At 42.0% G+C, this 12,516-nt stretch overlaps 1 protein-coding gene across 1 annotated transcript in view; it reads right to left on the bottom strand.

Annotated features, from left to right (window-relative positions):
* The window catches only part of GOLPH3 (golgi phosphoprotein 3), a 29,870-nt gene extending 21,894 nt beyond the window's left edge, over positions 1-7,976 (bottom strand). The window contains exon 1 of the mRNA XM_008161795.3: positions 7,752-7,976. Coding sequence (XP_008160017.1) covers positions 7,752-7,976 — 225 coding nt within the window. The remainder of the gene's footprint in view (positions 1-7,751) is intronic.
* Between the last annotated feature and the right edge of the window lie 4,540 nt (positions 7,977-12,516).

Genomic DNA, 12,516 nt, shown 5'->3' with positions numbered 1-12,516 from the left:
GAGAAGGGAGCAATATATGGGGAACAGAAGTGGAAACTGTCCAACTAGGTAAGACTTTAGAAATGAAATGATGTGATACTGGCACATGAACAAACAGATCAAAAGAAGAAAGTCTTGCCTTAGCTGGTTTGGCTCAGTGGATAGAGCATTAGCCAGTGGCCTGAAGGGTCCCAGGTTCAATTCCGGTCAAGGGCACATGCCCCAGGTTGTGGGCTTGATCCCCAGAGTGGGGCGTGCCAATGATGATTCTCTCTCATCATTGATGTTTCTCTCTCTCCTTCACCCTTTCATGCTGATACCTCAGTATGACAAAACGCATCTCTCAGGCAACAAAACAGAGAATGTATTTGTTGAAAGAAAAACAGCCACCAGTGACAGCATTTCAGAGGCAGCCATGTATGTAAAAGTGAAGATGCCGCATACTGACTTACTGAAAGACACCCCTGGAACGAGTGCTGAAAGTGATTCATTTAATGCTAGTAGGGGGTGCTTAGATAAATTTAATAAGTGTTTATTTATATATTAAAGAGTACATTAGAGCCGAAACCGGTTTGGCTCAGTGGACAGAGCGTCAGCCTGTGGACTGGGAGGTCCCGGGTTCAATTCCGGTCAAGGTCATGTACCTTGGTTGCGGGCACATCCCCAGTGGGGAGTGTGCAGGAGGCAGCTGATTGACGTTTCTCTCTCATCGTTGTTCCTGACTCTCTATCCCTCTCTGTAAAATCTCAATAAAATATATTTTAAAAAAAAGAGTAAATTAGACATGTACTATATATAAGAAGGGTTAAAATGGAATCATTTGGGGCTCTGGAACAGAGTAATCCAATTTACATTATTTCTAATGGGAAAAAATGATACAGTTTTCGAACAAATAACTTTTCGAACAGTCTTCGAGAACAAATTAAGTTCGAGAACCAAGGTTCCACTGTATATACATAATGGAATACAATGGAGCCATAAAAGATGTCTATGTAATGATGTGGAACAATCTTCAGTGTTAAAAGGAAGATGCCAAGCAACATAGATAATAGACTACCTTTTATATAAGGAGGAGAGGTGCTAAGAAACACTTCCCAAACTATTTTTTTTTATTACCAATAAGGGAAGGTAGGAATAAAATAGAAGGGACAACAATGAAAATCAGACTTCTAACTTGTATTGTAGTTACACACTTTCAAAACAGAAAAAAAATTTTTAATTAATGAAAACAAATGAACTAACCTAAGTATATACTTCTTAGTAATACAACTACATAGAAAAATTAATTTTTTTGAAAAATTAATTATTTTAGCTGGCTTTAGAAGGCATTATTTTAACTAAAAAAGTACTACAAAGAAATTTTAGATTGAACTCAATAGTCAGTTGGTAGTAATACTGACATTACTATTTTAACCCTTTGTACACCATAAGCGTCTATAGCCACTTTAAAAAATCATTTTTCATGAGAATTTTCAACTGAAAATATTCACGAACACCCAAATTGTGAGCAATATATTTATTTTTGTAATATTCATTGCAAATTGATTTTTTAAATTAAATTCAAAATATTGTGGCGTGTGGGGATAGTTTGTTTTGGACACGCGGCAGTCAACTGGTTAAAACTATTTTCATACATGTGGTAAGCCAATGCAAATAAGTTAGTATTTTAGGAGCCAATATTTTCAATAAGAGAAAAGAATTGTAAAATCCAGTAACTAAAATAAAAATCCATAATGTTAAAGTTGAATCCAAAACATGTGCACTGATTTTTTCCCTTTCATATATTTTTTGTTTCTATCTCTATACTGGGAAGTCCTAGAAGCAATGAGAGCCCAGGAACACTGAATACACCCAGTACCCAGACTGTGGTCCATTCCCCACTAAAAGAAACTAGGACTCCTTGAAGGAATGACTGATTCCAGGTTTGGAGTAGGATACATACAAGGTGAGCCTGGAACTTTTGTTGTTGACCAGAAGAAAGAAGTTATCAAATATTAGTAAGTCATATCAAAAGAACACTAAAGCCAAAAAGAATTCCCATAGGCAAGGTGGGACAATATGAACATACAATAATAATAATAATAATGATAATAATAATAATAAGCCCTAACCGGTTTGGCTCAGGGGATAGAGCGTCGGCCTGCGGGCTGAAGGGTCCCAGGTTTGATTCCAGTCAAGGGCATGTACTTTGGTTGTGGGGTACCTCCCCAGTAGGGGGTATGCAGGAGGCAGCTGATCGATGTTTCTAACTATCCCTCTCCCTTCCTCTATGTAAAAAATCAATAAAATATATTTAAAAACAAAACAAACAAAAAAAACTTCAGTACATCAATTTCAAAATGAAGCAAGGTTCCTACCTTTGGTACTTGTCACTACATGTATTATAATGGAAGAAACACGGGGACAAGCACAGTCTCAAGGTGCTGCTTCAAAAGGAGACTGTTAGGCCAAAAGGTTAACATGACACGCATGATGTCTTTAGAGCAGCAGTCGCCAACTGGTGGTCCGTGAGGTTCGAAAGGTTGGCGAACGCTGCTTTGGAGTATTTTGAGATATATAAGCCAACACTTACTATAACTACTTCTTAAATATAAAAAAAATTCCCCAAATATTTCAAAATGTGAACAAAATAATTTCAAAATACTGTACATTCTAAAAGATAATCTCAAATGATTCATACAGGGCAACTCGGAAAATTTAAAGTTAATAAATATAGTTTATTAGTTTTCTGGCCACATTGTGAAAGAACCCCGAGGCACTGAAAATGGTTTCAATAGTACAATATCTCAGTTGAAAGGTACAGTCAAATGGTTCAATGAACTCCAAAAACTAATTTTTGAGATTCTGTATCTCTCAGACTTTTGTACCTACGCTTAAATACATGCAAAAAAAAAAAAAGTTCAAATCTTTCAAAAATATGAATGATTATTTGTATTAATAAGAAATAAAAAAATTCCAAAACTCAGAAGCCTTTATTATACTTTGTTACTAAAATCTTAGCACATCTTGAAATACTGAATATTTGTTGAATGAATTACTCATCAAATCTGATACGCTGAAATAGTGTATATCACTGCATATATAGAAAGGAGAATTTTTTTTAAGTTATACATTTTGGTAAGTATTATATTTCAAAGTAGTGAACTTGGGAAACTTATTCCAAAAATGGAATGCATCTATCTTTGGGATCAATCTTTGGAGCCAGTTTAAAAGCCATGCAAAGTCCGTTCCACCATTTTAAACTTGTACACACTAACATTACTTGGATAGGTCTCCAAAAAACCTCATCAATTTAAACTTGCACATATTGACACTACTAACATAGTTCTCCAAAAAGCCTCACGGCCTATTTTGCTCTCAACAGCCAAAGTCCCGTGAGAAAATATCTGACTGGACAAGCCTAGGCCTGGTTGCACCACAAAAAGGGAACGTGTAAATGCTTCAATAGGGCATCTTGGGCTATACACACAATGGGGAATGCCTTAAAAGCAAGACAAACCTTGGGGGAATTCTTGGTGGAGAACAAAACAAAAAATGTCTGTAGCAGTCCAATCAGAACAAACATTAAGAAAGGACAACTTCTCCATTTAGAAAATTTTAAGGCTCAGAGAGCTTAAAATATGTAAAAATAAAGGATACACTTCAGACCAGGACTACAGCACCTCTTTCCACTTCTGCTATTCCTCAGGCTCACTCTAACTTACACCTGATCATTTAAAATAATCAAATCCCATCTTAAATCACTAAGATTTGCCACGGACAAAGATATTTGAAAAGTACATGACACAGTCTTAGCTGGTTTGGTTTAGTGAAGCGTTGGCCTGTGGACTGAAGGGTCCCAGGTTCGATTCCGGTCAGGGGCACATGCCTGGCTTGCGGGCTCGATCTGCAGTAGGGGGCATGCAGGCGGCAGCCAATCTATGATTCTCTCTCATCACTGATGTTTCTATCTCTCTCCCCCTCTCATTTCCTCTCTGAAATCAATAAAAATATATTTTTTTAAAAAGTACATGACACCAGTTATCTGAGGTAATTCTCAATGAGGCATTCTGAAAACACTCAGGCATCTATGGAAAATCAAATAGTTGGGGTAAGAAAAACACCTGGCTCGTTTGCTTCCCCTCCCCCTCAAACAGGAAAGATTACAGAAATGGTGCCCATTATTTGAAAGTTGAATTCAAGTTTAAACCTAGCTGCCATCCTTGCTGTAGCCTCTGAAGATCTACTTCAATACCTATGTCTTTGATGCTCAACCCAGACTGAGCACAGGAATTCCCAGAAGGGCTCTGGCATCTGTTTTAATATAAAAGCCAGAAAACATCATCATGGGTAAAACAAACAAAAAACTCTGAAATGTGTTCCTAAATTAAAAAAAATAATCTTCACAATGACTTTAGAGTCACCCGTAACAGGTAATCTGAAGCCAGACCATATGCTTACTGGCAGGGTGAGGCTTCTGTTCAGTAAAGAGGGGAAGGAGAACACTTAGATTCAGGTAATGTCAAAGTAACTTTTTAACTATGGTAGATTATAAATGTGATACAAGTTGATAACTCAATGAGAATGAACAAATGACAATCTCACAATATGGATGACTCTCACAAGCAATGCTTAACAAAAGCAAGACACAAATGAAAATACACAAATGAAAAAAATTATTCTATGACCTCTGAGGACTAGGCAGTGACTAGAAAGGAAATCAAGTGGGACTTTTGGAGAGCTGGTCATGTTCTGTTTCTTGACCTAGGTGTTAGTTTAACAGGAATGTTCAGTATTTCTTTAAAATACATTTTTATTGATTTCAGAGAGGAAGGGAGGGGGAAGAGAGATAGAAATATCAATGATGAGAGAGAATCATTGATCAGCTGCCTCCTGCAGGGCCCACACTGGGGATCAATCCCACTACCTGGGTATGTACCCTTGACCAGAATTGAACCGGGGATCCTTCAGTCCACAGGCTGACGCTCTATCCACTGAGCACCTTTTTAAAAGCTGTAAGTCTCACCTTTTGAAAAAGTCAAAGTAAAACGTTCCACAATTTTTTTTTATTTCAAACAAGATTAGCTTACATATATATAAAATGTGTCTATCACTAATGACCTGCCTAACCTTAAAATTTAGCTTTTAAATATCTTTAGAGTAACCGGATGTTACAAAGATGGATGCTAAGTTAAAACAATTAAAAAGTTAAAGCAGTAAGTTTACTGAACTATATACAAGGTGGGGCAAAAGTAGGTTTGTAAACATACTGTAAACCAACTTTTGCCCCACCCTATATTATGAACTTGTTAATATCAAATTTAGTACGTTAAAATCTAATACTAACAAGCATAAATGCCTAGGTTCTGGGTAAGAGAGTAATTCCTACCCCTCTAATAAGAGTGATACAAGTTGAACACATGGGGAAAACCTCCAAAAGAGAAATGCATGAATGGATGAGTTGACAGGGCTAGTTATTAGTAAGTGAAGACATGAAGACAGGAAAAAATACAGAAGTTAATCATTAAAACCTAAATCTAAAGTAGTGCAAAATCCCAACCACACCCACCTCCCCTTCACCTCCCGGGACCTGCCTACAACAGGCAATATGAAGTTCCCTATGGTGGTTGTTGAAATCAGCAAGAAATATTCAGAATTAGGTAGTGTCTGGACCTTGGCCAAGACATGGCAAAGTTTGTGACTCCTGACACAAACACGACTGATGACTTCAATTATCTGCCACCAGAGAACTTTAAATTGTCTAAATTTTCTAAGTACTATTTTTTTATACTGATTATATACTGAAATAATATTGAAATAATATATTTTAAAATCCTTTATTGTTTAAAATATTACATATAGTATTAAAGAGGTCTCCTTTTCCCCCACTGACCTCTCCCCGGGCACCCCCACCTCCCACTAAGTACTATTTTTTAAATTAGATTTTTTTATTGATTTCAGAGAGGGAGAGGGAGAGATGGAGACATCAATGATGAGAGAGAATCATAAGTTCAACAAACAAATTGTTTAGATTATCTTCATGAAAATCATTCACAGGAAAATAGCGTGCTGATATGCTAAACATTTAGAGTAACACATACTTGAAACACCATAATTTCTCACTCTGAGTAACTCAAAAGTCCAAAAGCTAGTTTTAGTATTTTTAAGTTTTAGTTTTACATCAGGACATGCCCTCACAGAAATCGCTCAAAAACTATAAAACCAAAATGTCCACTCAGGAATGAGGATGACTTGTTTTCTTCCTTTTTCATTTTCTTTTTCTAAAATGTTACTTTTGTCCCAAAGAAAAAAGGTGATTATTATAAACAAAGAAAAATGTTTATTACCAAGATTCTAAATTGTGAAGCCTAAAAAGGCAAGTTGAATACCTTCTAAAAACCTATTTCTAGGACACTAGACATGTAGTTTATTTTTCCAAAGAACAAAAAAATTCCACATACAGCCTAGGCCGACTTCGCAGCCAGAGAGACATAACCTTTTTCATGTGATCTTAGTAAAACTTCAGCAAATGGAAAACCTAGATATTGCAAATGCTCTCTAGACAGTTCTATCAAGGTAAACTTTAGTTCATTTGATTACTAAATATCAGGAGTCCACCAACAGTCCATATAACCTCACCTGTATCTGATACATTTTGGTGAAGACTAAGTTGTTTCAGAAGGATTATTTTTACCCACCTTCATGAACTGACAAAATGTTCTAACAATCAAAACTTAGGAATACCTGAAACTAATATAATTTTGTATGTCAGCTATAATTTTAAAATTCTTAAAGAAAAAAAAAAACTTAGATATTTTTGTATCTGACGTCTCAAAATGTCTGTGGTGTCCATGCTGAAACAAGCTTCTGAAACCACCTTACCACATTTGATTTAGACTAACCATCTCCCCCACAGTCTGGAAGCCTCTTAAAATAATCATTTTTGTAGACAGAAGGATATGTGATTAAAAAAAAAACAACAACACACAAATACAGCAAAATGCTAATGACAACCTAGGAGATGAATATATAAGGTGTACACTAGGCGAGTGTTTTTTTCCCCAACTGTATGTGTGAAAATTCTCAGAAGGTATTTGGGTGAACAACATCTTTCAAAGTCTGAACAAAAATACCCATGGCAACTTCAGCCTACCTAAGGCTGTGAGGCCTTTCATCAAATCACTTGCCTAGCACTTCAAGCCCCCAAGCCCCCCACGAAAAAGCCCTTCCTTAAGACTTTCTGAAGAATAGAACATCAACTGATAAAATTTTAAAGCAATATTAAAAATAACCTTCCACCCAAAACAAGTTTACCTAGTGAGTCATTTTCCAGTAAGTGTCCTGAGGATTTCGTTGGACTTCTAACTTTATCAGTAAAATAACTTTGCCCATTACCATTTCACCGACATTTTAAAAAATCCCCAACAGTCTATCTTAAAGCTTTTTAACCTCCCAGAAATCAGACCCGCGGAGCCCGCCCAGGTCCTGGAACCTGCAAAACGCGGGAGTGCGGGGCTGGTGGCTCCAGGTGCTCCGCTCTAACCCGCGTCTCCAGGTGGGGATTGTAACCTGGCGTGTCCACGGGCTAAAGGGCTATTCACCGCGCGGAAGAGGCGAGGAGGAAATGCAGAGCCAGGGAGAAGGACGGAACTGAGTGATGTGAAAGGAGGAAGGGAACCCGAGCCGTCGGTGCGGGGAGGACCTGGGGGCAACGGGCCAGCCGGGCGCCCCCGGGCGCGGGAGCTCAGAGGGCGGACGCCCGGGCCCCGCCGGCCACCCCGCCCTGCGCGCACCTCTCGGTCCTTGAGGCCCAGCAGGAGCACCTCCTCCATCAGGGTCAGCCGCGTTTCCTTGGAGTCGCCCTTGTCGTCGTCGTCCTGTTCGTCGCGGCGGCTCTGCGCGTCGTCCTCGCCGCTGCCGCCACCGCCGCCGGCCGCCCGCTCCTTGTCGGCCGCGCTGCGGGAGGCCTCGGTGCGGCGCTGCACCAGGCCCGAGCTGCGCTGGGTCAGCGAGGTCATGGCTCCGGCCGAGGCGCCGCGCCGGGCCGACTGGGACGCGGGACAGACCGGCTTTCCCTCCTCCTCCCCCGCGGCCCCCGACCCGGGCTTCCGTGTTAAATCTGGGCGCTGGGGCGACGTCTGACGGCAGCGGGGCCGGGGGCAATCATGGGGAGACGGCGGGGGCGAGGCGGGCGGGCCGGGCGTCGGCGCGGCCGCGAGACGGGTTCCTTCCTTCCTGCAGCCGCAGCCAGGAGGCAGCCGGAGCTCCGAGGCGGCGGCGGCGGCGGCGGCGCCTCTCCAATATGGCGGCGCCGGCTGACGTCACCGGAGGATGTGGCACGCCGGCGTGGGGCTGGCCCGAGGGCGCCGGAAGCGACGGCGGGGCGCCGAGAGCCACGCCCCCTCCCGCAGGCCACGCCCCTCCCGCCCCTAGTGACGGTCGCCGGCCCGAGATCCTCGCGCTGTGTGGCGTCCTCCCGCCCCGCCTACCCCTTCGCTTCTCTACAAACCAGGGCTGGAGCCTGGAGTCGGGAGACGTGGCCTAGCGAGGGGGCATCCCGCTCCGCCTCCAGCTGTGCCCATAGCTCCCGGACACCACGATCCTCGGAGTTGGCCTCGGCCGGGCTGGCGGGGACCCGGCTTGGAATCCCGGGGTCCCCACGAGACCCGGAAGGGACGTGGGTCGCCGCGGATGGGGGCGAGGGGAGGCGCGCGCTCGGCCCACACGCCCTTCTGAAGGAGCACCCGCACTCCAATGGCTTGAAGGGGACGCTCAGTGTTTTCTGGGTTTATTACCGTACGGAAGAGGTTAGAACAGATTGACTAGTTCTGTCTGTAACACTTTCCCTCACCTCCCGACTCGGAAAGTGACCACGAGCGCAGGGAGGACAGTCAGTGCTGCCCACGTCGGTTCACTCGCCCTTGACGAGCTTTAAAGAGACAATAAACCTGTTGAGTATCATGCCACGTCTTTGTTCACATTAAATTTCCCTCAGTTTAAGCACACGGTTACGTCCTCTTGGAGTGCTTGACAATTTATGCAAGTTAGGTTAAAGAAGACGTAAAGGTCAAACCAGATGGGAGGTATGAAGAGCCGGGAGGGTGGAGCTGGTAAGTAGAACATTGCCTATTAATAATGGCATTGTATGCCATCCAATATTACTGAAAATCAACAATGACCTCGGGCTGTGGCTACAGAATGGTTTAGATAGAAACATATTATTGTAACAGGACTTAAGCTATAATAAATGAAAAACGCCGGTTGTCAAACCGACCCGTAGAATATTCTGACTACAGAGCTCTTCCCCCCTTCGCAAAACCATTGTCCAAAACTGGTCATACCTGTCAGCACCCCAAGCCCTGGCAATCCAGAATGCAGAATCTCCAGCGGCTGGGAGGAGGGGCAGGCTGAGTACAAAGTAGACCTTTTTATTTTCCCTATTATCTGGACAAAGGTCAACTTCACCTCAAACGATTTCTCCTATTCACATCCTGTTCAGCTTTTTCTTTTTCATCCCCCAACTCTTTCCCAAATAGCTAAAATAGGTTTCCTTTTAAAAGTAATGTAAATAATTTCCTTTTTGATTAATATAGTCAAATGAATAGTTGAGCCCTAACCGGTTTGGCTCAGTGGATAGAGCGTCGGCCTACGGACTCAAGGGTCCCAGGTTTGATTCCGGTCAAGGGCATGTACCTTGGTTGCAGGCACATACCCACTAGGGAGTGTGCAGGAGGCAGCTGATCGATCGATGTTTCTAACTCTCTATCCCTCTCCCTTCCTCTCTTAAAAAATCAATAAAATATATATTTAAAAGAATGAATAGTTGAAGGAGGATAAACATAGATACAGTGTGTGGATGAAAGGGGCCACATGCTGACCTGACAAGCTCAGGGAAGGCCTGCATGACAGTCTTGCAAACTCAGAGGCCTAAAGTAACCACAAAGGATGGTCTGAAATTAAACTTTAACTAAAAGCAGTTATGGTGGGTAGTTACATCCTAGGCTGGTATCTTCACTGACAAGGTCAACCTTTACCTTAACTGAGCCTATCTGTCTTCTTGCATGCATGATAACATATCCTTGAAATGTCTGGGTAACTTGTAACTCCCCTTTTCCTGGACCCCTTGGGGCACAACCTAATGTGCTGGGCGCCAGAACAGATACCACAAATTCCTTCATTATTATCATATTAATATTCCTGCACCCACCTAAGTATGTGTCTATCATTTTACTTTTTATCCAATCCCAGGGGTTTCCCTGCTTTGCTTTCTCCCTCCCCTCTAGTCTATCACCAATGGAATTCATATAACCCACCTATGTCCCTTTCCTTTGGTTGCAATGTATAAATACAAATGTAACCCGCTATTCTCTGGAGCATTATCTCAATTCGATGAGGTTCTACTTCCCGGCATATGTCGACAGTTTGGCTCAAATAAACTCAAAAATTCTTTACAGGTTTCAATGTTTTTTTACATTAACAAGTGAAAATCTTCCAGACCTGCCCTTATTCACCCAGTAGTTCCCCCTGCCCCTCCCTTGGTGGTTTTAAAATATGCAAACAAATTATCTGATGCTCCTTCTCTCAAAAGCTGAAACCTAATTTCCCTCCCCAGACTTAGTGGCTCTCTTCAGATGAATAGAACATGGCAGGTGTGACTGAGTGTGACTCCTTAGACTAGGTCATAAAAGTATTTGGCGTTCTTCCTTGCTCCCCTTTCTCCATCTCCATCTCTCTCTTTCTCTCTCTCTCAGATCTTTCTTTTTTTACCCCCTTTAAAAACAAAAACTTCTGTTGATTGATGTTAGAGAGGAAGAGGGAAACAGCGATTTGTTGATCCACTTATTTATGCATTCATTGGTTGCTTCTTCACTTGATCTTAGCCAAAAGGCCGAGAAGCGATCATTGGTTGCTTCTTTTATGTGCCCTGACCATAAAGGATGATGGGACCCACCCACATCCTTGGCATATTGGGACAACACTCTAACCAAATGAGCTACCTGGTCAGGGTTCAAGATCATTCATTCTGAGGGAGGCCAACAGCCATGTCATGAAGAGATGCAAGCAGCATTATGGAATGGTCCAGTTGAGAGGGAACAGAGGCCTCCTGCCCACAGCCATGTGATGAGTCATCTTGGAGGTGGTTCCCCCAGCCCCAGTCATCTTGATCGCAACCTCATGAAAGATTCTGAGCCAGTTCCACCCAGCTAAGCCATTTCTGTATTTTTGAGCTACAAAAACTGTGAGATAATAAGTATTTGTTGTCTTAAGCTGCTAAATTTGAGGTCATTTGTTATGTAGTAACAGTACTAAAATATTTGGGCACATATACACACAAATAGATAACTAATATTACCATATTTTCCGGCATATAAGACGACTTTTTAGCCCAGGAAAATCTTCTATACGCCTAGTCGTTTTATTACACTGGAAAATACAGTACTTTCTTAGATATCCTTCCAGATTTTTTAAATGTATATTCAAACAAATATGAAAATATTTTTTCCTTATTTATGCAAATCATAGTACATTATCCACATTGTTTTATATCTTGATTTCTTTTCACTTAATTGATGTTGGAGAGCTGTCTGTACCAATACTTAAGAACATCTTCATGCTTTGTTTCAGCTGCCCCAAACCACCTAACCACTGGCAGTCATTCCTTTTGCTCTCATTCCTCCTCTAAGGCAAACTTGCCTATTTGCCTATTCTGGTGGGGTTTGGTTCCTCTTTTTTCTTCTCTGATGCATAGGTCTAGTCATCTCTGCTTACTTTGCCCCAGTGCCAGTACAAACATGTTCCTCTCCAAGGGCCACCATAATTCATTTAGCTTCATTTCTGTAAACACACTCTGTGTCAGCAAGGAGTGACTTTCTGCCAACTGTCCATGCCACTGTCCCTAGCTGACAGGGAATTTCCTAAGGAGCTTTCTGCTCTGACCCCTCTTGAAGGGGAGAGCTCCCTCCCTCTCCTGCCAATGGGTAAAGGATGTTTCCCAAGGTATATCTGCCATAAGCTTTTCCCATCTCCTACCCACCTTTAAAAGATAAAATTGTTGTATTTTGCATTTATATAGCCCCTTTACTAGAAGCTCACAATACTCACTCTCCTGTACTGCATGGAATTTTTATACCTTCATGAGGTTTATCACAAGTTTTCCTTCCATATTTGTCCCTACTCTATTACCTTCTCACCACCAAATTCCCGCCCCATCAGTTCACTAACAAAATTCAGAAACTATTCCAGATGAATTTGTATCTGCATAGGGAAAACTGCTGTTTAAAACATACAAAAGCCGAAACCGGTTTGGCTCGGTGGATAGAGCGTCGGCCTGCGGACTGGAGGGTCCCAGGTTCGGTTCCGGTCAGGGGCATATGCCTTGGTTGCGGGCACATCCCCAGTGGGGGGTGTGCAGGAGGCGGCTGGTCGATGTTTCTCTCTCATTGACGTTTCTAGCTCTCTATCCCTCTCCCTTCCTCCCTGTAAAAATCAATAAAATATATTTAAAAAAAAAAACACATACAAAAAAGCAACAGAGTTCATATACAAAACACTACCTCT

The sequence above is a fragment of the Eptesicus fuscus genome, chromosome 4 (genome assembly GCF_027574615.1).
Source record: "Eptesicus fuscus isolate TK198812 chromosome 4, DD_ASM_mEF_20220401, whole genome shotgun sequence".
Taxonomy (NCBI): domain Eukaryota; kingdom Metazoa; phylum Chordata; class Mammalia; order Chiroptera; family Vespertilionidae; genus Eptesicus; species Eptesicus fuscus.
Note: the sequence above shows the minus strand (reverse complement) of the source record. Positions and strands in the feature narration are given on the sequence as shown.